Raw genomic sequence first — 26,048 nt, forward strand, 5'->3', positions numbered from 1 at the left:
CGAGATTTTATTCATTAATTTAATTAGTTGCTATTTAATTTAATAAAGGCCCATTAGGCCATTAGTTGGTGGTAAAGTCCTATATGGACTATTAGTTAGTTAGTCCTACTCCATGTTGGAGTCATAAAGTCAAGTCCTAGTCCTATTTTGAATTCCTAGTTGTAGTAGGAGTGTCTAGTCCTATTGGGAAACTAGCTCCTAAGTAGTTTGATTGCTATTCTTCCCTCTATAAATAGAGGAGCCTATGTACTCATAATTGGAGATTTGAATGAATGAATTATTGAGTGATTACTCTTTAGCTAAAAAAACTGTTATTGAGAGGTGAGATGCCTAAACCTTTGAGGGGTGTGATACCCAAAACCTGAGGGGTGAGATATCCATTCCTTTATTCTCTTTCACCCTTCTCAATCCTCCATTGATTCTTCTTCTTCTATTTTTATTTTCTGTTTATTGTTATTAGAAGTTTAGACCTGTTAAAGCATACAAAATCAGAATCATCCAGCCAAAGAGTTCTTGTTCTTGAAGCCAATGACCCTTATTGCTACCCAAGTTTGAGATCTGATCTACAAATCCTTTGGAGGACTGGTTCTATACTCTAAGAAGATCAATCAATCCTCTCTTGAAGGTTATCTGAAGAAGACAAGTTGATGTTCCTGCAGAATTCTTCACATTCTCTCTCTTAGGTCTGAAAATCAAGAAAGTGCGTAACTCCATAACCAGTCGTCAGAAGCCCTTCATATTTGGGGGTTTTTGTGCCCTCCCTAGGGACTATCTACACCAAAATTACAGCTCAATCGGACTCCCACAGACCTGGCCGCACCTTTCTCTCTCCAGCTCTATAGAAGGTCTTTCCCTCTCCTATTGGGTTAGGTTTTGGGCTGGTTTTGCTCCTATATGGGTATTGTATCCTTGAGGGTTTATTTGATGGTATTATTTCTTTGTTTCTCGCTCCTATTTGTATTGTTTGGGGTTATAAACTGCGGAGTTAGTTACTTGTAATCTACTCCTGCATTAAGGAGAGAGAGGGGGGAAGGGAAGACCAAAGGTTGGCAAGGGGGGAGAGGGAGGGTGGACCAGCCCAAGGGAGAAACAATAGAGGAAACAGGGGTATATTTGGGAAGACCAGAGGAGTAGATAGTCCTGGGAGTGACTAGAGAGGAAAGAATGCTAGAAGGGTGCCAAGGATCCAGCCAAAGAGAAGTCGATTGACCATTGCCAATAGAGAACGAAATGGCATTAAGGGCCAAAGGTCTAAGACTTAGGATTTTCCTCCAAATCCAGGAGGCATCAAAAGGGGTGGGAGCATAGTCCAAAGGGAGTTATTGTTAAGCAAGGAGGAATGGATCCAATCAACCCAGATGCTTCTTTGTCTAGACACAATTTTCCAGATGAGCGTAAGAATTCCCATAGAGTTGGCTTCTTTGATTCTTCTGATTCCCAAGACTCCTTCGAATTTTGGAAGGTAGACCTTATCCCAGCCAAGAGGATGGAGGAACTTGGCCAAGTCGGTGCCCTTCCAAAGGAAGGTGCAGAGGAGCCCTTCGATGAACTTGATGATGGAAGAAGGGAGGACGTAAATGCCCGACCAATAGAGGTACATAGACTGAAGGACAAATCTAATGAGGGTGAGACGACTAACATAGGACAAGTGCTTACCTTTCCAGAGCTGAAGCCTCTTCCTCATAAGGTTAAGCAAGGTGGAGCAATGATGAGCCGAGAGCCTGTAGGAGATGAGAGGGAGACCCAGGTATCTGATAGGAAGGGATCCACAGGAGAACCTCGTGATACCAAGGAGAAGGGCCTGGGTCTCCTCAGAGACGCCCGAGAGGAAGAGATTTGACTTGTGGAGGTTGATGCTGAGACTAGAAAGATTTTCAAAGGAATGAAGAGAGGACATGATAGTGGCTATGGAAAGAGGGTCAGCCTTGGAGAAAATCATGATATCATTTGCAAAAGCAAGATTTTTGCAGGTGATTGAGACAGAGAGATTTGCATTTGGGGATAGGAGAAATGAGATGCAGGTTAGTTGCGGATTGAATTGAACGGGATAGGACTTCCAGGGAAAGGGAGAAGAGAAAAGGGGAGAGAAGGCAACTTTGCCTAATACCCCGAGCAGAAGAAAAATAGCCAGCCTGGCTACCATTGATCAGGGCAGAGAACCTTGGGTAGAAAATACAACAGTGGATCTAGTGGACAAAGGAGGGGGGAAGGACATGTGGAGCAAGACTTTAAAGCTAAAATCCCAGCTAATAGTATAAAAAGCCTTGTGAATGTCAATTTTTAGAAGGGCAGCGGATGGGTGCGATTTACGATCAAAGCCCCTCAATCTCATAACAGAGGATAATATTATCCACAGTACTTCTAGCAATGAAAGCAGACTGATTAGGGCTCACAAGGGAGTCAATGACTTTCTGAATCCAATTAGCAACGATTTTGGCAATGAATTTGTAGAGAAGGTTACAGAGAGAAATAAGTCTGAAGTCATTCATGGAATTCACACATTCTTTCTTGGGGATGAGATAAACAAAGGTATGGTTAATGCCACTGATCTAGTTGGGGCAAAGGAAAAAACTCCGGACAACAAGGATGAGGTCCTTACGGATAATATGCCAGCAAGAGGAGAAGAACCCCATATTGAAATCATCTGGGCCCAGGGCTCTATTAGCTTTATGGGAGAGGATGGCCGAGAGGATTTCATCCTCAGAAGGAATGGAGTGGAGACTGGGGAGGAGATCATCCGGGAAAAATTTATTGAGAAGGTTATGAGGGGAGGAGGGGAGGAGGCCAGGGAAAAGATCCTAGTGAAATGAGAAACAACTTCCGATTTGATGTCCGCTGGGGAAGAAAGCTCAACATCTGAGGAGGATAAGAGCAAGGGGATGGTGTTGGCATTGTGCCTAGCCTTAAGGGACCGATGAAAGTAGGCAGAATTAGAATCCCCAAGAGCAAGCCATTTAATACAAGCTTTCTGGCGGAGAAAGCTTTCTTCTTGAGCTAGGAGGAGAGAGAGATCGGAGGATTTCGCTCTTTCCTCCATCTCAAGATTTAGGAGATCAGATTGGATTCTAGATTGGATAGAGAGAAGCTTATCCCTGCAAGAGGAGACACAGAAGGAGATGTTACCAAAGGTAGAAGAGTTCCAAGTTTTGAGAACAACTTTGACATTTTGAGCCTTTTGGCGAAGGAAATAAGCGGAAAGGAGGTGTGGGGAATAGAATGCACCAGGCATCTTGACAATAGGAGTGTGTGACTCATTTTATTAAGTATAGGGCTTGGATTAACTGTAGAACAGATACCCGGCTTGTTGTTTCATATTATCTAGAATAGAATAAGTGATCAGTGTATGATTTGTTTGGGACAAATATCATGACTGCCCTTTCTACAGTGTCAACCTTTTTGTCTGGGTGTGTGTGTATGCGGCATTGTGTTGCAAAAACCTGCCCATTTTTGCACTGATTGTCAATCCTATGCTGTCTCTTTGTTTTTTTGTTTTTTGTTTTTTTTTTTTTTTTTTGGGGAGGGGGGTAGAGGCATGATTGCTGATTGTGGTTAGCATCTCCTATTCTCAAAGGAATGAAAATTATTGGATCTTGACTACTGTTCAACACTATAATAAGAAAACTGCTTTCTATCTACAAAACAAATCATTTAATTGCATATTTATTGTACCTTAAGCATGAGAACTCAGGCCACCTTAAAGAAGCATAACAATAACAATCTCCTGTCTCTTCCTCGTGAGTGAAACTCCTTTCTCCTCCGCGTGAGTGAATCCCCCTTGTCTGCTAACCCCAACCATTATGGCGTCCTCTTCATCTTCACCCTACCTACCACTCAATGATCGGAAGAGACAACAGGGATGATGGATCCACTGCTAGTAGATGAAGATATCGAAGATGAAGTCAAGGTCACGGGTGAAAATGCTCTAGTTGGTTTTGTTCTTCCTGGAAAACCCCATCGACGACAGCGGTTATGGACGGATTATTGTCGGCACGAAACCCCCATTTCCCAGTGAAAGTTTCCTTGCTCCAACATAGTAGATACCTGTTTCGCTTCGAGCACCCTCTTGACCTCCATAATGTTCTTCGTGAAGGTCCGTGGGCAGTTTCAGGCAACCTGATCGTTCTTGAACGCTGGTGAGAGGACGTAAATTGTTCTTTTACTCACTTTGAGTTTTGGGTACAGTTCCACGACATTCCTGAGGAACTGATCATCCTTCCCTTCAGGCACCAGCTTGCAGCAAGGTTTGGCACCCCCTTTATGGCTACAGTGATTCAAAGATCCCAAGCAGGTAACAGAGTGCATTATCTCCATTGTGGGATCTCTTTGAATATCACCATCCCTTTGCAATCTATCATTCAGGTTAGAAAACGCTCTGGATCTGAACTGATTGTTGCTGTTCGTTACGAGTGCCTCCCTATGTATTGCTATAACTGTGTTCTCATGGGGCATGAGGTTTCTTGATTTGCCAAACTTTTCGAAAGCTCAAATGCTACACCCTTTATTGAGAGGAACCCTGCACTATGGAAGTTTGGACCTATTATCAGAGGATCCCCTCCGGATGCCCGGCTAGCGTAAAGAGCAGCCTCACTGCGCTACGTTGAAGGTTCAAGGTACCACTGGAGTCACAAGAACACTTCGTCGGATCAGAACAGAATCCCGTCTGAAGCTAATCGGTTCCTCCCAGCCCCGGTGACCGCTGCTGACACTCAGCCAACCACGTTGTCTGCAAATTCGGTGGTGAGAAAGCATGTCCTGCCAGCAAAGGGACAGGTGGACATCAGCCAAAAAGTGATACAAACGTCTTTGGCGTCTTCCTCTTATGCATGCCACAGACGAGCCTACCAGCCTCTGCCTCTACTCTTGCACCCCTCAGACTTGGCCCCTATATCTCACCCACCTCATAACCCACCCAACAAAACACAAACATCTCAGCACCATAACCTTCCAAATGACCTTCAATTACAGCTCCTTTCCATCCTTCCCCATTTTTTCTAGCTCTTCTGAAGTTTCCAACTTGGTCTAGTTGCTTATTCCTCACCTGGCCCAGGTCTTCATCCAGAAAGCGAGAAGCCAAGATTCCAACTTAACACCTTCCCCTCAGTTACCCGCCCTAATGGGGCCAAAGCATCTTTCCCACTTGGCCCAACATAACCTAACTATGGTCACTGTTCCTGAACCTTTACCCTCTCCCCAGACCCAGATTGATGAAATTTTTCTGGTATACAAGTTGTTGACCAGGACCTAACCTCTCCTGCTTTATGGACCATACCACCCATCCACACTCAACCATAACCCACCCACCAACCAGCTTGTACTGCCCCAGACCACGACCATTCCTACCCAGACTGAAGTCCAGATCCTTGATGAGCTGATCCACAAAAGTTCCCCTATCCCTCCCAACCCGATTACCCATGGAACTATGCGGAGGTTTTCTCGGAATATGGGAGGAACGAAAAAAGCTTACCAACGGCTGGCTGTGGACTTTGTATGGATGAAAAATAAAACTAAGAAGAGGTGCCCTACAAATTCTTCCCACTCGGTTCAGTTGGAGAACGAGGATGTGGTGGAGCATTTTTTATCGATGGACCCCGTGGAGGCTGGTGGCCAGTTCCACGGGCAGAGATGAAGATCCTAAGTTGGAACTGCAGGGGACTGGGGAGACCCCTAATAGTTCAAGCACTCAAGAATCTCTCCAAAAGCGAAGCTTTGGACATCATTTTCATTATGGAAACCCGATCGAGTAATATCAGAATTTCAAAGCTTCAACGTCAGCTGATGACTGGTTTCTGTACGGTGAGCCCGACTGGTTCTGCAGGTGGGTTAGCATTTAGCAATTCTTTGGTGTGGCCCGTACTCTGTGGATGTGAGGTACTCTAATAATCGGATCATTGACTGCTGGATATCGGCGTCATGTATTGAGCCATTCCATCTATCGTGTGTTTATAGAGACTCTATTGCAGCTCATTGCCAAAAAGTTTGGGACATTTTGATCTAGCTGATCCAATCGAGGTTAAAGACTGGATGTGTATTGGGGATTTTAACTCCTTTTTGGAGTGGAAGGAGAAGGCTGGGGAAATTGCAAAGGGGGAAGGGATATTGCTCGTTTTAGGCACATGGTCGACTCTTGTTCCCTTTTTGATTTGGGAGCCCAGGGTCTTGTATTTACTTGGAGTAATAAGCGTTTGGGTCTCACTTATATTCGGATTCGTGAGAATTACTCCCCTTTCCATGATTGACTAACCCATGTCCTCTTCCCCTCCGGTGGACTCCGTCGTTGGTCCCCCCTCCTGCTCCGACCTTGACCCTTCCGCCTCTTCCCCCTTCCCTTGCTCCCTCCCCTCTCAGCTGACCCTAGAACTCCGTCGCCAGCTCCACCCCCGCCGCCTCCCCCTCCCTCCACCGGCCACTCCCTTTCCTTCCATCCACCTGCTTCTCTCAACTCCATCCCTGTTGGGCTCTGCCTGCCTGGACTTCTGGCTTTTGAAATCCTTCGGTGGAGCAACTGTGTTGTCAGCTTATTCCTTGGCAGTTGCCCCCCTTTTCCCTTAGTTAAAGCTTCTCCCCTGAAACATTGGAAGCCTTTGGGAACCCTCTCCACCTTCGTGCTTGAAAATGGAACCTTCATTTTCGTTTTCTCCTCCTCTTTGGACGAGTCCTTCGCCTTGGACGGTGGCCCCTGGTTTGTAGGGAAAAAGCCAATTTTTCTATGCCAGTGGGATCAATACACACCTCCTTCAGCCACTCTGAGCTTTCTTCCATTTTCCTGTGGGTCGCCTTCCCCAATCTCCCTTTTCACTTTTGGTGCCCCATTGGTTTGAGCTTGATCGGATCCATCATCGGTAAGCCTGTTTACTCAGACAAGCAAACGAAGATTATGGACAGGCTGTCCTTTGCTAGAATCTGCGTAGAGGTCCAAGCATACCAGGTTCTTCCCTCCTCTGTGACTGTTATCAATGGTGAAGGCCACTCCTTCATTCAAGAGGTGAAATATGACTGGCGGCCCCCATTGTGCACCCTTTGCAAAAGCTTCGGCCACTCCACTGCTCACTATGTAAAAAATCACTCCTCTGATTGTTTGCAAGCCCCTGCCAGTGACGAGTGCTACTCCGCCGCTAATGGTGCTGAGTTCACCGTTCAAAGAAAAAGAAAAAGAAAAAGAAAATAATAATAACTCTACCAGAAACCAGAGTATTCCTGAACTCAGTCGGCCCTTGCCGGAGTGTTGACCGTTGCGGATGCCTTTGGGAATCCCTGTGCTTTGACCGCTGGAACTTCGAAGTCGCTTGTGACCGCTGGTAGCAATCGTTTCTCGGATATCGAGAACCTTGACGTTGATGGATCTGATCTCTCTCTGCTGCCTCCCTCTTTGCCGCCTTGCCGCCTTGCCGCCTTGCCGCCTTGCCCACCCCCTTCCTGTTGTCTAGGTTGGGCTCGAGCCCTCTTTTGCGAGTGGAGATATATGACAATTATATGACCTTGTGTTGTTCACTCTAACTTGGTTATATCATACGGACCCACTCAAGGTTGGGTATGGTCAAGTGAGCCATTTAAATGTGACCAGAAATTAATTTAATGTTTGCATTTGTTTGTATTCTGTATGTATTAACGTATGTTTATCTCGATGTTTTCACTCGATAAATTTCTCTTGGCACTTGTGTATTACTGGAATTTATTCCGTCCCTTACCAGTCACTATATTCATAACTTTATTACTTTATTAACTTTTGACTTCAACTCCCGTATTTCTAATGCATGCTTTCATCTCTTAAATTGTTTCCTGTCTGTGTCCAGTACCTGGACATTACACAATGGTTGCTGAATCAAAGTTTCCGGTAATGTTACCTTCTTTGCTGTATGGTATTTTGTAGATTGCAGTTCTATTCATGGAGTATTTCCACACTTCCACTTGGTCAATTTTTTTTTCTTATTTAATATAGACTAACCGAAAAAGATTGAATTTAAATTATTAATACATGGTCAACAGCTTCAGGTAGAGGAGTTCTTCAATATTTTCTTCTCAGATGATGCTGCTGAGTTTATTGAGTTGTTTCATAGAAAATGTGGAGACAAAGGTAGACCATTGTAATCCTTAGCTTTATATCATACCAATTGTGCATTTTGTTGAGGTTTTATACATTGCAACTGACTGCCCGTTGCCTTTTGGCCAAACTGTTGCATTAGCCACAACTGTTCTTCCTTACTACTATACATTTTTTTAATTATGCTCATAAATCTTTTCGTATTCAGCATTTAGGTGCACTTCATGGTTTGAACATGAACAATTTGGACATGTTCGTGATTTGGCATTTCAGCACCCGATCAAATTTTATCTTGGTATGGGAGTGAACTCATGTCATTTCATAACGATCTGCCGTGTCATATATATAGTTCATTTTATCTAGTTTTTTCACTGGCTTGAGTTATACCAGTAATACTTTAATTTTTCTACATTGCGTTTAAGGGGCAAGATATGGTAACTGCCAGGAGCTCCAGAAATTTCACCTCTACAAAGACAGGTTTGTAATATTTCTCTCTTTGCTAATTATTTTAAAAGGGAGGGCATTTTATATGTGACTTCGTAGTAGAGTTAATGGCTTCACTTGTCATGGAAAAGGCAGTACCAACCCCTGAGAGAGGGGTCTGCTTTGGCTATCTGTTAAGATTTCCATCTTGGGCCTGGAATAATTTCATTCTACAAACTGGATTGTTTGCTATAATATTTTAAAGTTGAATATGCCCTGAAAAAGTAGGCGGTAGGGAGCTCAAATGCGAGATTCTATACTTGCTGCCAGTATCAGTGGGTTAGCCTCGCAGTCATTATAGTGGTGATGATGGTGAGCCAGCGATAATGCACCTTGCAGGGTCAAGGGAACAAGCCTGGAAGGTGGGGAGGGAGAGGTAAAGCAGCAGCATGTCACAATCCGCCCAATAAAGGCCCACAGGCCAAGCTTCAAGCCCATTGATATAGTCCATTGGGTCAAGCAAACTCTAGAAACCAAGAAAGTTCTAGAGAAGTTTGTGTAACTAAGAAAGAGGGAGATTTCTAGAGATCTCTAAGATACTAGAATCCTCCCCTAAGGAGGTGGGAAACTTAGTCCCTATGACTAGAAAGTTTTTAATCATGAATGTGTGACATTTGTACAAATTCTAGGCATTCTTTGTAACTTGGGGTGCCTATAAATAGAGGTGGCCCCATTCGGCCAAGGCACCAAGCAAATGAGCATTCAAGCATTGTACTTAAAGCTCTCTAGTGCAATACAAAGTTCTTTCACTCAAATTCTCTAGTGTTCGCTATTTCTCTTCCCAAGTTCCTTAAGAAGCATAGTAAGGCTGACTTAGTGCTAGTGAGAGTGCTAAATGCCGGTGCGGTTGCTTAGAATAGTCTAAGGCCGTGACAAGCAGCTGCCATGGAGGGTGGTGATGTCTGGTGCTGGCTGTAGTTGCAGGCTCAGTTTTTTGCAACGGCCACTCGTTGATGTTGCCATCGGAATCGTGATTCAGTTCTGATGGATTTCTAGAAGCCTAATAGATTAGGTCCAGAAACTAAGTTGAAAACCGGCATCACAGTGTAGTAGAAGTGACCAAAATTAAAGAATGACTAGTAAACAAAGATCAGAATATTAGATGCACTGCAGAATTTAAAGGAATACTCAATTCTATCAAGAAAACAGAATTTTAGAATCTGGAACCCAATTTAACGGTCAGATTTAAAGTTATAGATGAATCCCAGTTGGATTAGGACTGTTGTAAAACCAAGAACCAATTGCAAAATATGGACTGATTTCATAACAGCATACAGAAGTAAACAGATGAAGAACAGCGGTTGCACAACTCACTTTAAGCAACAGAACATTCTCATTCAAGAGTTGAAAACAGTGATGAAAAAAAAAAAAAAAAAGTAACCAAAACCTGATGGCCTTAAGAATCAAGGTGGTAGGACTTTTATGATCTGACATAAAGATCAGATTGGTATGATTAAAACAGAATCCGGTTGCTAGGTTTGAAATCAGATTTCAGAACGTAGATGTCTTCAATAAAAAACAGAAAATCCAGTAACTATAAAGTGAAAGAAATTGAACAAAAAAAATTAGTACTGGCCTGGTTGATGATGGATATGGTTGAAGAAGAATGGAAGAAAGACTGAACCAAGCATATCACTTGGAACTAGACTGAAATCCCGTTAGTCCTGACCTTAGTTTCTCACCAAGGTTTGCACTGCATCACATAGCACTATTGTGGATCTCACAGAACTTATGGAGGCAAAAGCCAACTTTATTCAACTAGCAAATGGAGCTTATGAGGACTTGCAATGCTTATATAGGAATTGAAATAGGAAAGAAGGAAGTAGGAAACTCTATCCAATGGAGGAATTGGTGTCCCACATGACTGAAACTCCTCCTTACCTAATTAGTTTGAATAGGTGTCCGACATGACTGAAACTTTATCCAAACTAGGATGAACATTTCTATTCAGACAAGACTATCCAACCTTTACAAGTAAAGAGATAAACAATAAAATAATGAAATAAAACAACCTCTAAACTAAGAAAGTAATTCCTGTGTTCCTACCTTCTACCCATATTTTAGGCCCATTAAAGTGGTCTATTACAAAGAGAAACTTGTTGGACCTATAGAACATAACCCAAGGCTTATTTCCATCAAAATAATTCCAATTCTGTGTTTATCTGCATCAAGTGTCCTTGTCGTTTGAAAATCCTAGTTGTGCATCAGGCACCCTTGGCCATTCACCTTGCTTGTTCCTGTTTTTTGCCGGTTGATTAGTGGTTGTTGGCGGTTGGCTGCTGCTTGTTCTTAGAGGGAGGGGTTGGATAGGTTAGATTGGTGTTCAACGGTAGTGAAGACAGACACTAGCTAGGGACCTGGGTGGCGTAGTACTAGTATTAAAGTGCAAGATTTTTTATTTTTATTTTTATTTTTATTTTTTCTATTTCAGAGAATAAAGTGACTTCATTAAACTTCGACTTTTTTTTTTTTCTAGAAAAGAAAAGAAAAAATTGTCTCCCCACTCCCAAATAATAAGAGTAGAAAATTTATTTTACTTTTTTTTTTCTTGATAAGAAGAAAATTTTAATTTGGGCAATTTTTTCCCAGAGAAGGCCAGCAAAATAGGATAGATGAAGTGGCGAGGTGCGTCCGGAGTGTTGTGTGATCGGTGTATTCCTTTAAAACTTGAAAGAAAATTTTATAGGACAATCCTAATATGATGCATGACACGCAATGATGGGCAGTTAAGAAGCATCATGTAGATAAACCCAGTGTAGTAGAGATGAGGATGTTGAGATGGATAAGTGGTAAAACTAGGTGGGATAAAGTAAAGAATGATCATATTAAAGTTGATTCAAGAGAAGCTCTGATACATGATAAACTTCAAGAAAGCCATTTGAGGTGGCATGCCCATTATCAACAGAGGCCTTTGGATGCTATAGTATGAAGGAGTGGTCTGATTCAGATTGAAGGAAATAAAAGAGTTTGACGTAGATCAGGCTTGCACAAGGAAGGGGCTGCTAGCCCCATCGAACTAAGCCCAAATTTCGTTCAGCTAGGACATTCCAACCCCATCGAGCAGCAGCTTCTCAGCCCAGATTTGGGCAAATATTTGGTTACCAATTTTGACACTTCAGGTCCACTCAGCAGCAATCCATCTCCCCCATTGATAAGCAGTTCTTGGTCTCCAAGTTTAGTCTTCAAAAGGATCCTCCAAAAGCTTTCCTACTTGGCCCCATGTAACCATACCAAAAGAAGAGCTGGAAAACAGTGTTCACATAAACAGTAACTCCTACAGATTTTGTTTAATGAAGATCTTCTAGAAGCATAGTTTTTAAAGCGCTGCTAAGGCGTCGCCTTACCAACGCCTTGGTGCTGATGTGGTCTAGAGATGGTAAGGCAGTGCTCCGCCTTACGTGAAGTGGCGCCTTATGGGGTTTTTTTTTTTTTTAAACACATTTTAAAATTACTTGATGAAGATTCCAAATATAGATTGTTTATTGGTAGGTGTATGATTTTGTTAACACTTGAGATGTATGGGATCAGCTTTACTCCGCAAAAAATTACCAAAACAAACAAAACAAAAACACGATTCACAAACAGGGTTTGGATTTTGTCAAGGGTTTTAAGAAAGGGCTTTGAGAAAAAATCAAAGAACAAGGAAGAACCATTGATCTAGGCGACCATTTTGCTCCGGCAGTGGTGAGTTTGCTCCGGCAGCGGTGAGCTTCATTCTTCTTTGACAGGAGTAGAAATATAGGGGATGACCTTAGGGCTTAGGCACTCATTTTTGCATCATAGAGGTAAGTTTAATAAATATTTGTACTTTTTACGTCTTCTTTTCTTTATATTTATAATTTTGTTTCATAATTATGTATTTATATTATATGTTAATATGTTATGACGATTGATGATTGATGATTGATGAAGATGAATTTAGTTTATTCACTTTATTGATTTGTTTTCTTGATGAATATCTTATATTGGTATGAATATGAATCTTTAATATTTATTTAACATATGAGTAATAGGATTCAATTAGGATTTGAGCCAAATAGATTGGTTTTATAAAAAAATTACACAAGAATGCTTTAGTCAATAAGTCGACGCTTTATGCCCGCCTTATAGCTAAGGCACTCCGAAAGACCCTCAAACGCCTCCGTCGCCTTACCGCCTTAAAAACTATGTCTAGAAGTAATCAGCTGTCCCTTATTGTGGAAGAAAGAAGATTCAAGAAGAAGGGCTACAACAACCATCAAACTACACTAGGATTAGTTTCTAATTTGTGTTCAATTTAATTTCCTTTTTTGGTTAGTCAAGTAGTTTCCTGTCTACAGTTAGGCTAGATTCCTTTTTGGAGTTTAGTTTTAGTTTCTAAATTACTCCTACTTGATTAGCAAGTTAGAGTTCAAGTTAGCAAGTTTATTTACAGCTCTTAGTTTTCCTATTTTAGATTTCAGTTTTGTAAGTCTATAAAAGGAGGCACCATCCATTATAATAGTTAGATTTTGATTAATGATATTATTGAGTAAAACTGTTGGCTTAACAACTATTGTTGAGAGGTGAGATGGCTAACCCAAAGGGGTGTGATGATACCTAAACTTGAGGGGTGAGATACTCATTCCTATTATTCTCTTCCATCCTCCTCTACCCCTCTAGTGATTCTTTTGAATCATCGTTGATGAGGATTTGGATCACTGCTGGCTGGGGCAACCGTTCAATGATGACCTGACTGAATATTTATGAGAAGCCCTATGAATTTTCCTACCAGATCGCTTTGAAAGGCGCTTGGCTTGGTTAGTTTCCTTTAGCAGTCCGCGAACTTCTGTCTGAGCTAAAAAATGACTTTATGTGGCGGCGGGTTCATCATGAGCAATAAGCATTGACGACATCCTTCCCCTACACAATAGGCAGTCCATTTCTAAAGACTCGGTGCTCAACCGTGCCCATATGGTAGTTGAAACCAATCTTACCGCTCCGTTGACTTTGCGAGGGCTTGAGGTCCCTGCTTTTTTTGCTTGAAGCTCAAGTATTCTTTTCTTTGTTTTCTCTTTTATTTCCTATTGCTGTGAGTGAGTGAGTGAGTGAGTGATTTTTTTAGAAGACCTATTAAAGCCTAGAAGATCAGCTACCCACAAAGATAAAGAGCAGCCAAACTTCAGCAGTTCGATCTTAAGGTATCAGGGTTTTGAGGTTGGATCAACCAAGGCTAGAACTCCACCCCCTTAACCCTAACCAGCCACCTCTTTGGGGGGTTTGTTCCTGATTCTAGGAGGGCCACTCGATCCAAGTTTGGTGGTCAACTGAGATGAAAGATCCATGTGGCACACCCCATTTAGTTGGGATAGGGGCCATAGGGCTGAGTTTTTGTTGTAGCAGTCCCGCAAATTTTTAGATTGACAATTGAATTAGTAGTCAATGTGGAAATTTTTAGACTAATAATTGAAAACCATATCCAAGAGTGTGCACCAAGCACATGCATTCTCTAATTCCTTTTTAAATGATAATGCAACCCATTGGGTAAAAGCAGGTACATTCGAAGTCCTAAAGTAATTTTATGTCTAGAATTTAAGAAGCTCCTTTGGTTTTTAGTTTTACTTGATTATCTTCATTTCTGCATATGTTAATTTTGTGAGATTGTGATCTTTTATCTATTGAAAGATGTCTCATTGTTAATAGTGTGGCCTATATTTTTTCCCTGAGGTTTCATTGTTTTATAAGTTGATGGTAATGGTTAACCTTTCATTATTTTTACTTTCATTTATGCCAGTCATTTGGTTGTCGAGACTTCGCAGGAAATCAATGATGCACCTTTTGGGGATTGTTTCCGTGTTGAGGTATCACATCTTTAGCCTAAATAATATAATAATTCTATATTAAAAAATATTTTACTTGCCATTTAAATTTTTAGCAATTCAAACATTTTTCATTTAATTAGATAATTTTATGTTCCACTTAACCATCAATTTTATGCATGTATAAGTTGATGTTGTCGCTGTTTCAGAACAGCGCTAATCCCTCTGGACAGGACCGATAGGGGCATACTTGTCCTATCGGTCCTTCTTTGCTCCTTTAGGGTTGTGGTTGTATGTTTGGGGGCTATGATTGTAATTTTCCTCTATGTTTTTAATATATATTCATAGAGAGACCTGCGATCATCCATATTGGACAGATTACAGGTTGCTTTCAACTTCTGAGGCTACCATCGATTTCTCCTCCTCTCTTCTCTCTCTCTCTTTCTCTTCTTCTCTCTTTTCAGGTTTACTAGGTTTGGTTACAGGAATCTGGGATTGTAACATGGTATCAGAGCTTCTGTAATCAAATCGATTTTTTTAGGTCAGCATTCTCTGCTGATTTCCGCCTTGCGCTATTCCTCTCTGGTGCGCAGCCACCCTTTGCTGCATCTACTGTGATTGTTTGGCCTGGTTATGATGATGTAAAGAAAATCAGGCTTTTCTTCCACTACTACATGAATTAATATTGTTTTTTGTCGCTGACGCCTCCGTTTGCGATTCTTTATGGCCGCTGCCCATATATTTGGGTTTTTTGTCACTGCTGCCCTATGTTCGCACTTCTACACTGCTGACCTTTGAAGTCGCTGCTGCCTGCTGCCCTATCTACCTCTCTACTATTTTTTTTTTAAGTTGTTTTTGGTGCTCCCATCAAGGTCGACTCAACCCCAACAGCTGCCCCTATCGCCTAAATATTTTTTTTGTGATTTGTGGTGTCCGATTGCTCTCTGCTGCTGGTTTTAAGATCTGATTGGTGTGAGACTATTATTTGGTGTCTATACGACTCTTGCTGCTCACCGTATTTGATTCTCATGGCTGAGATCAAAACTACTACCCCTACTACTACCTCTTCTACCTCGGACAATGTGAATGTCCAGATTACTTCTATCAAGCTTAAGGGGAGTTCGAACTACATTCTGTGGGCTCAGTCGGTGAAGGTTTATCTCATGGCCAAGGATAAGCTTGATTACACCACCTCTGATCCTCCCAAAGAATTTGACATTGGTTATAATCAATGGATGAAAGAGAATGCATTAATCTTAATTTGGTTATGGAACCAGATGTCGCCACCAATGTTATGTTTCATTCTACTACAAAGGGAGTGTGGAATGACTTGAAGGAGACATACTCTCAGGAGAAGAACATAACATGTATCTATGATATTTATGAGAAACTGTTTCAGTTTCGCCAGTCTGACAAGCCACTTTCAGAGTATTATAGTACATTCAGGAGGAATGGTTGAAGAACTCAATGTCTTTTAACCATTGGCAACTGATATTGATAATTTGAAGGCTCAGCGCAATGAGTTCTTTGTTTCCAAATTCCTGGCTGGTCTGAACTATGATTTGAAGGCAGTGAAGGGTCACTTACTTGCAGGAGATACTGTGCCTACCGTGAATGATACCTACTCGCGATTGCAATGAATTACTTCTTCAAATAAAGCTGATCATTCTTCCAAAGACAATTCTGCCTTCCATGCCAACCGTGGACGTGGTCGCGGTTGTGGTCGTGGGTCGGCTGGTCGAGATTCTAGTGGATAGCCATCTGATCGTGCAACTCGGTAGTGCACGTACTGTGGGAAGCCCAACCATACTATTGAGACTTGCTGGGCAAAGCATGGCAAGCCAGAGTGGGCAACCCAGTTAGCCAATCATGCAGTGTCGGATGACGGTACTGACACAGTGGCTCCAGTTGACACTAAACCAACACCTTCTTCAGGAGATTCCTCCACAGGTATACGCGATGACATCATTCAGTTGCTCTGGCGCTTGCACACCCTTGAGGCATCCTCTAATACATCCAATGATGCGTTTACATCCTCTGCTACCCTAGCCCGCACAGGTACCTCAGCCTTCTTACTACTACATCTACTCCCTGGATCATTGATTCAGGTGCTTCTGCCCATATGAGTATATGACTGGTAAGTTATCACTTTTTAAGAACTTTTCTACTAGTTCCAGTTCTAATTCTGTGATCCTTGCTAATGGTGCTTCAACACCGGTTCCAGGTCTTGATTCTATTTCACCTACTCCATCCATAAACTTATCCTCTGTCTTACATGTTCCTCAATTTCTATTAAGTCTTATCTCTGTGAGTCAATTAACCAGTTCGTTAAATTGCTCAGTAAGATTTTTTCCTTCTTACTGTGTCTTACAGGATCTTCACACGAGGAAGACGATTGGTGGAGGGCGTGAAAAAAATGTGTTATATTACCTCAACAGCGGCTATCCTACATCCTCTGCTGTTGTTACGGCTGTTGGAGACGTTACTCCCTTCCAATGGCATTGTCGTTTAGGTCATTTGTCGCTTTCTAGGTTACAACTTTTATTTCCTAGGTTTAAATCTGTCCCTAGGTTAGAGTGTGAGCCTGTGAGCTGGGGAAACATCATCGTGTGTCATTCCCTTCTGGCTCAGTGTTTCGTAGTCCGTCTTTACTTTCTTTAGTCCATTCTGATGTATGAGGCCTTTGCAGAGTTAGTAATAGATTTGGGTTTCGGTATTTTGTGACTTTTGTGGATGATCATTCTCGCCTTACATGGTTGTTCATGTTAAAGGACAGATCTGAATTTCTACATGTATTTGAAAAGTTCTATAATGAAATAAAGACTCAGTTGGGCATCCCATTAAAATTTTTCATCCTGATAATGCTTTAGAATATGCTCAAACTAATATTTCTGATTTTTGTGATACACATGGGATGATACATCAAACTAGTTGTGCCTATACTCCACAACAAAATGGGGTAGCAGAGTGCAAGAATCGGCATCTCCTTGAGGTTGCCCGAGCTATTATGTTTTATATGCATGTTCTGAAGCATTTTTTGTGTCATGGAGTCTTAACTGCATGTCATTTGATTAACCGCATGCCATCAACTGTTTTGTCAGAAAAATCTCCCTTCTCTGTTATGTTTCCTAATTTATCGAGTTTTCCAATTCCTCGTTTGGGTGTGTGTGTTTTGTCCATAATTTGCACATGCAAGTTGATAAGTTGTCTCCTAGATCTACTAAATGTATTTTTTTAGGTTATTCTCATACTAAAAAAGGGTATAAGTGTTATGACCCTACTACACATAGGAACTTTGTCAGTGCCGATGTGACCTTTGAAGGTACGTCATTCTACCCTCCTCCAGTGTCCTCGTCTAGTATAGAGTGGTCTTCTCCATCTCCTCCACCGATACCCTCACTTCTACCCTTCCCTAATGCTCCTAGTGCCAGTGACTCCCCTCCTCTACAGGTTTATTAGCGCAGGAAGAAGATTGGATAGCCAAGTGGCGAGGTAATTGCTCCAGATGCTTCACTCCTTCCATTGCCGCCTTCTTTTGGTGAAGCTCCTCTTCCTCCTCCACCTGATGACTTATCAATTGCGCACAGGAAAAGTACACGTTCTTTCACTAAAAAATCTATGGTTGTGTACCCTATTGATAGCTTTGTCTTTATCTCATCTTCCCTCTCCCATCCATGGTCTTGCCCTATCTCTTTCCACTAACCCTATTCTCCGTACCCATAATGAGGCCCTACGTATCCCTGGATGGAAGGCTGCCATGGATGTAGAAATAGATGCTCTCTTGAGTCGTGGTACCTGGAGTCCAGTAGATTTACCTCCTTGTAAGGATTTGGTGAAGTGTCGTTGGGTGTACACTATTAAGTATCATTCTGATGGCTCTGTTGAGCGTTGAAGGTCCGTCTGGTTGCTAAGGAATATACTCAAACATAATGATGTTGATTTCTTTAAGATCTCCCCGGTTGCTAGACTGAATTCTGTTCGTCTTCTTATTTCTCTTACTATCAACTTTGATTGGCCTTTATTTTAGTTGGACATCAAGAATGCCTTCTTGTATAGTGATCTCCAGGAAGAGGTATAAATGGAGCAACCTCCTGGGTATGTTGCTCAGGGGGAGAGTACAGGTCGTGTGTGTCGCTTACACAAGGCTATCTATGGGCTTAAACAGTCTCCTCGGGCATGGTTTGACAAGTTCAGTGCTACTATAGTTACTTGTGGTTTTTCTCAGTATTATTCTGATCATTCTGTGTTTGTTCGCCGCAGAGGTGATAAGCTGGTTGTTTTGGTAGTATATGTTGATGATATTATTCTGACTGATAATGAAGAGGTAGGAATTTCTGAAGTAAAGGATCATCTCTAGCACCATTTTTAGACAAAGGATCTAGGCCAACTTCATTATTTCCTTAGGATTGAGGTAATCCGTTGCAAGAAAAGGATCAGTCTGTCTCAAAGGAAGTATGTGGTGGATCTTCTATCTGATACTGGGATGCTTGCATCCAGACCCGTTGATATTCCTATGGACCCTCACCAAAAGTTTGGTGTGGATGATGGTGAACCCCTCCAGGATGTGCATCAGTACAGGAGCTTGATTGGCAAGTTGATTTACCTCATTGTGACTTGTCCTGACATTTCCTATGCTGTTGAAGTTCTTAGTCAGTTTATACAGTCCCCTTAGAAAGCACATTGGGATGCTGTTGTCCGTGTTCTTCGTTATCTAAAAGGTGCCCCTGGAAAAGGGTTGATTTATCGTCCTAATCGGCATATGGAACTAGTGGGGTATTCTGATGCTGATTGGGCTGGCTCTGCTAGTGATCGAAGATCTACTACTGGATACTACGCATTTGTTGGAGGTAATCTTATTACGTGGCTTACCAAGAAGCAGACTGCTATTGCCCGGTCCAGTGTAGAAGCAGAGTACAGAGCTATGGCTCATACCACTGCTGAGTTGATGTGGCTATGGTCGTTACTCTTGGAGTTGTGATTTCCAGTGACCAAGCTAATAAAGATGTATTGTGACAACCAAGCTTCAGTTTACATTGCTAGTAATCCGGTCTTCTATGAGAGGACCAAACACATAGAAGTGGACTACCATTTTGTTCGTGATGTTATTCTGAAGAAGCTGATTGAGACTCTGTTTGTTCCTTCAACGGATTAGTTAGCTGACATGTTTACTAAGTCTTTGTTTACTCCTAGTTTTCGCAATGGTTGTATCAAGCTGAGCATGGGTGATGTGTATGCTCTAGCTTGAGGGGGAGTGGTGATGTTGTTGCTGTTTCAGAACAGCGCTAATCCCTTATTGGGATTAATGCTATTTGGACAGGACCGATAGGGGCATACTTGTCCTATCGGTCCTTCTTTGCTCCTTTAGGGTTGTGGTTGTATGTTTGGGGGCTATGATTGTAATTTTCCTCTATATTTTTAATATATATTCACAGAGAGACCTACGATCAGCCATATTGGACAGATCGCAGGTTGCTCTCAACTTCTGAGGCTACCATCGATTTCTCCTCCTCTCTTCTCTCTCTCGCTTTCTTTTCTTCTTCTCTATTTTCAGGTTTACTAGGTTTGGTTATAGCAATCTGGGATTGTAACATAAGTATTGATAGAATACGCTTTTTTTTCTCCTTTGCGAGGGGGGGGTTATAAATTACAAACTTTATTGATGAGAAAATGAGATGAAGTACAACTCCTTAATATAAACTGGGCAAAATCTCTTAATATCACAGTTCCGACTAAAGAAGAATCAAGAAACTCTTTGAATCCTTGGGATGTTGGAACTAATCTGTATTATGCTTCAGCACTAAACTAGGCAATGGTAGTCTGCTTCTTACTTCGCCATGCAACCAGATTATCTCTAACAAAGGTACAATAACTTGTAGTGGACCTATGATCACTAGCAGAGCTAGCCTAATCAGCATCGGAGAAGGCAACCAGCTCCATATGCCGATTAGGGCAATAGATCAGCCCTTTAAATACGGAAGAACGCAAATAGCCGCATCCCAATGTGCTTTTTGAGAAGACTGCATGAACTGACTAAGGACTCCAACAACATAAGATATGTCAGGTCGTGTGACCGTGAGATATATCAACTTGCCAACCAAACTCCTGTATTGATGCACATCTTGGAGAAGTTCACCATCACTAACACCAATTTTTTTGTGGAGATCCATAGGGACATCTACAGGCCTGGATGCAAGCATACTATTATCAGATAGAAGATCCAACACATACTTTCTTTGAGATAAATTGATCCCCTTCTTGCATCTAATCACATAAACCACTTAGATAACCAATTTATTTATTTATTACCTCTGAGACGAACGAAGACAAAGGAGTCAAACTAGCATTGAGAAAAACCACAATTTGCTTTATTAGCTCTGAATTTGTCAAATTTCCTGAGGGGACTGCTTAAGTCCATAGATGGCCTTGTGTAAACGACATATTCGGCCACTATTTTCCCCTTGAGAAACATAACCAGAAGGTTGCTCCATATACACCTCCTTATGCAAATCACCATATAAAGATGCATTCTTGATGTCCAACTGAAATAATGGCCAATCATTGATGTAGATGCACATTATGGAAGAAGATATAAGAGGAAGAAGGGTCCAGCCAAGAAGGCCCAAAATACCCCCACTTAGACCACTTGAGTGGCTAAGTCATTAATTAGAAATAAGGGCCCATTGGGCCCATCGGCTAGGGGGTATTTAATTAGTTTTTTTTTTGTTTAATTAAGTAGAAGCCCATTGGGCCTATCGATTTAATTTAGTGGTATGTCCATTCTAAATTGTCTTAGGACTATATTTTCCACATAGGTTGATTCTTAGTCTTAGTATGATTGTAATTAGGAAGGTCCTGCCCTTTATATATAGAGGAGCTTATGTAACCCTAATTTTCAGATTTGAATAAAGAAAAGTTGCAGATATTTGCTTTAGAACAACTGAGAAAGTTGTGGGTGAGAAGCCCTGGCCGAGACAGCCACTCCTCCCCTACTCTCTCTTGTGTTTTGCATCTTCTTTCTCACATTTGATCATCTCTTCTTTTCTGTATACTGTTACTACTGTTATCATATCAGTTATGGCCATTAAATCTCAGAAACCAGAATCGAACAGACTTGGAACCTGGGTTTTTGAGACCTACGATCTCTCTCTGAAGGGCCTTCTGAAATCTGATTGAAGTACTACTGCTGGGTGTTGCTACAGGGTCCTAAAGGATCAATCAATTCTCTTCTTGAAGCTGCTCAAGTCAATCAGTTGCTGGTCTTGAAGAATCTTCTCAGTTTTCTCTCTCCAATGGCTGAAATCAAGATTCTGTGGATCTCTTCAACCAGCCATCAGAATCAGTTCAGCTTTTTAGGTTTTTGTTGCCACAATAGGACCTACACTCGATCCAAGTTGCAACCCCATTGGAGCTGTTTTGAGCCAGTTGTCAGATGCCTCACAATTGGGAAGACTTGAAATTTATCCTCAACGATAGGTTCTTACCACCAACCTACCGACGTCGACTCTACGACATGCTAAATACTCTCAGGCAAGGTACTATGACAGTAGGAGATTATATTGATCGTTTTAATGAACTGCTTTCATGAACCGGTGCCCACAAAGAAGATGAAGAACTGCTCATTTTCCGTGTCAAACTGGGGTTGAGGCACTATATTCATGAGAAGCTTGGGGTGATCGAGATACCCTCTTTAAACACTTGTTTTGACAAATCACTAGAAGCAGAGGATCTGATCAAATCAGCCTCCAGAAGGTATAATCAACCAACTGACAACAAAAAGCCATATGTACCAACCAAACCCACTGGATACCCGACCCGAGCTCCACAAGATACACATGATAAGGGAAAGGCTTCAATAGGGGGAAGGAGAATGGACCTATGACATGCTACAGTTGTGGAAGAACTGGACACGGAAAAATTCTGCCCTAAGCATGGATGATCCAACTCCGTCATCAGTGCCATCGAATCCAACCCAGATTTACAAATCCATGAACCTCAAGATGATGATTGGACTATTAATGTTGCAGTTGAAGGTGAGGAGGATGAATTGGAAGATGAGTTTGTAAGAATCCTATTGGCTAAAACTAAGGGTGAAGACTGGAGGAGGAACAATATCTTTTACACCTTAATGTCTAGTGCACCTCACAAAGCTCAAGTGATTGTGGACAGTGGAAGTTGTGTGAATGTGGTATCTCAAGCCTTTGTCATTGACGAAAAGCTTAAGACTGAACCCCATCCACAACCGTACAAGGTATCCCTTATAGACAACAACACCATAGCTGTAACTAAATGGTGTTCTGTCCCATTGAAAGTTTTAGATTATGAAGAAAGTGTGTGGTGTGATGTCTTTCCCATGGTCCTCACTGATGTACTACTTGGAAGGCCTTGGTTGTATGACAACAATGTGCTAGTGGGAGGTACTAAGAACCAATGTATTTTCGATCACAAAGGTAAGCCATTCATTCTAAATCCACTCAAGATACGTCAGGTAAAAGATAAGTTAAGGGCTACCTAACTAAGAAGACAACATGTCTTAAAGAATGTTGCAAAAACCTCTTTTAAAACAATCACTGAACAAAAGAAGCCACTATTCAAAGAAAATTTCAGCAGGAACACTTTGCACAACAAACTATGTGTGCTGCCCCATAGAGAATCCTTAGCCACTAATGAAGAAACCAAACTAATCATAGCTCTTGTTGCTAAGGCTACTGAACCAGTGAAAGAGGTAAAGCATCCCTTACAAATCAAACAATTACTTGCTGATTTTTCAGATTTGGTGTCAGAGGAGTTGTCTGATGAACTACCACCTATGAGGGATATTCAGCATGCCACTGACCTTGTGCCTGGGTCAGTACTCCCTAATCTACCCACTTACCGTCTCAGTCCTACAGAGCATGCCGAGCTCAAGAGACAAGTGGATGATTTGTTAAAGAAAGGGTTCTTGATTGAGAGCATGAGTCCATGTGTAGTACCAACCCTATTGACACCAAACAAAGACGGATCATTGCGTATGTGCATTGACAGCTGTGCTATTAATAAAATCACGGTAAAGTACAGATTTCCTATTCCTTGTTTGGATGATATGCTTGACATGTTGACAGGAGCCTCCATCTTCTCAAAGATTGATTTACAAAGTGGCTACCATCAAATTTGAATCCATTCAGGGGATGAATGGAAAACAACCTTTAAAACAAAGGAAGGCTTGTATAAGTGGAAGGATATGCCTTTTAGTCTCACTAATGCACCTAGCACTTTCATGAGGGTGATGACACATGTACTACGACCCTTCATTAGCAAATTTTCTTGTAGTATACTTTGATGACATACTAATATACAGCAAAGCACAAAATGAACACTTGGAGCATTTGAGACGTGTTTTGAGAGTACTACGGGCAGAAGAGCTGTACATCGATTTGAAGAAGTGTTCCTTTATGATGCCCAAGGTTATCTTCCTTGGCTTTGTGTCTTCACAAGGCATAGAGCCTGATCTGGAGAAGGTAAAAAGTGTAGTTGATTGGCCTATTCCCAAGATCTTGACCGAGGTTCGTAGCTTTCATGGTCTTGCCTCATTTTATCGACGTTTCATCAGGAATTTCAGCGCCATCGTAGCCCCAATTACGGAGTGTACAAAAGGGGGAAAAGTTCCATTTCAATGGACTCTGGCAGCCACTAAAGCTTTCAACTTGATCAAACAAAAAAATGACAGAAGCACCAGTGCTTAGGCTATCCAAGTTTGATCTTATATTTGAAGTGGCTACTGACACATCTCATGTTGGGATAGGAGGAGTGCTTATGCAAGAGGGCCATCCGATTGCTTTCTATAGTGAAAAGTTGAATGATGCAAAAAGAAGGTACTCTACTTATGACCTAGAACTCTATGCCGTTGTTCAAATTCTCAAGTACTGGCGGCACTACTTAATTGGCAAAGAGTTCATACATTTGTTCGGACCATGAAGCACTCAAATACCTACACTCACAAAAGACCATTAGTGATCGGCACACTAAGTGGATCTTATATTTGCAAGGATACGCATTTGCTCTCAAGTACAAAGCTGGAAAAGAGAATCAAGTGGCTGATGCACTTAGTCGAAAGGTGATGATGATGATGAATACCTTCACAGTACAAAGTGCAGGTGTGGAACAAATCAAAGAGTACATTAATAATGCTGATTTTTCAGAATTATTCAACAGCCTACAAGGAGGAGAATGGGATGACAAATTTGCTATACATGATGGGTATCTTTTCAAGGGCACTCACCTCTGCATCCCAAACACCTCTTTGAGACATCACTTGATTCGCGAGCTACATGGAGGAGGAATGGGTGGACACTTTGGCAAGGACAAGACATACTCCATGATGAAAGACTTATACTTTTTGCCTCAACTTTTAAAGGATGTTTAGCATGTGATACAAAGATGCCACACTTGTCAACTTGCTAAAGGAGAAAAGAAGAATGCGGGACTGTACACGCCGCTGCCCGTTCCACACACACCTTGGCAAGACAGAAGCATGGACTTTGTCCTAGGCTTACCACCTACACAGGAAAGGTATGATTCCATATTTGTGGTAGTTGATCGTTTCTCTTAGATGGCACATATTATCCCGTGCAAGAAGACTTTAATGCAAGTCACTTGGCCAAACTCTTTTTCAAAGAGGTAGTGCGAATACATGGTTTACCACAGACAATTGTTTCAGATGGGGATGTCAAGTTCATGAGCTACTTCTGGAAGACCCTATGGTTTAAAACAAATACTAAACTCAAGTTCTCCACAACAATCCATCATCAGATAGACGGACAGACCGAAGTGGTGAATAGAAGTCTTGGCAACTTACTTCGATGTCTAGTCCGTGACTATGAAAAGACGTAGCCATCTTTATTGGACATTGCTGAACTTGCCTATAACAGTTCTGTCAACTGCACTATAGGTCTTATGCCATTTGAGATTGTTCTTGGACTGCAGCCACAACGACCGGTTGACTTGGTACCATTGCCACCTCAGGCTCGTATTAGTGTGGAAGACGATGAGTTCCTTAGACACATCACGGAGGTACATGCTGATGTTTGTCGTCGCATTGCTGTTAGCAATGACGGATACCAAGTAACTGATTATCGTCATCGCTGCTACGTGGAATTTTAGCCTGGTGATATGGTAATGGTTTCAAATTCCACCTGAGAGGTTTCCTCCTGGTACAGTGCACAAGCTCCATCCTCAAAACATGGGTCCCTATAAGGTCTTGAAGGACATTGGCTCTAATGCTTACATGCTAGAGCTACCTCCTACTATGAAGATCAACAATGTCGTCAATGTAGCTGATTTGACGATATATATGGGACACCATTCTGACGAAGGTGACATTGAACACACCCTAGAGGAAGAAAACCCCAAAGATGATGTCATTGAAGATGTTCTCGACAACAAGTTCACCAAAGTTCATGGGGGCAAAGGGTACCATTCCTTACTCATCAAGTGGAAAGGACGACCACGAGAAGATTGTACTTAGATCCATGCTGACGACTTTCAACGTCTTGACAGATCTCTATGAGTACTACATGTCCCTTACTCATTCATCGGAGTTGAATAATTCTAAGAAGGGGGGAGCTGATGTAGATGTACATTATGGAAAAAGATATGAGAGGAAGAAGGGTCCAGCCAAGAAGGCCCAATCGACCCCCACTAAGACCACTTGAGTGGCTAAGTCATTAATTAGAAATAAGGGCCCATTGGGCCCATCGGCTAGGGGGTATTTAGTT

The 26,048-nt window shown here is 41.8% G+C and overlaps 1 protein-coding gene across 4 annotated transcripts in view; it reads left to right on the top strand.

The window, feature by feature from the left end:
* The window catches only part of LOC122080644 (protein VASCULAR ASSOCIATED DEATH 1, chloroplastic-like), an 81,628-nt gene that overhangs the window by 37,475 nt on the left and 18,105 nt on the right, over positions 1-26,048 (top strand). For 2 of the 4 annotated variants that reach the window (XR_006140856.1, XM_042647447.1), the window contains exons 9-13: positions 7,791-7,831; positions 7,984-8,071; positions 8,247-8,333; positions 8,461-8,515; positions 14,274-14,340. Coding sequence is in view for 3 of the 4 variants with exons in the window: in XM_042647447.1 (XP_042503381.1) it covers positions 7,791-7,831; positions 7,984-8,071; positions 8,247-8,333; positions 8,461-8,515; positions 14,274-14,340 (338 nt within the window). In the remaining variant the exon portion in view is untranslated. The remainder of the gene's footprint in view (positions 1-7,790; positions 7,832-7,983; positions 8,072-8,246; positions 8,334-8,460; positions 8,516-14,273; positions 14,341-26,048) is intronic. The other 2 variants (XM_042647446.1, XM_042647445.1) reach the window with 1 other exon arrangement.

Source organism: Macadamia integrifolia, chromosome 6, assembly GCF_013358625.1.
Source record: "Macadamia integrifolia cultivar HAES 741 chromosome 6, SCU_Mint_v3, whole genome shotgun sequence".
In the NCBI taxonomy this organism is placed as follows: domain Eukaryota; kingdom Viridiplantae; phylum Streptophyta; class Magnoliopsida; order Proteales; family Proteaceae; genus Macadamia; species Macadamia integrifolia.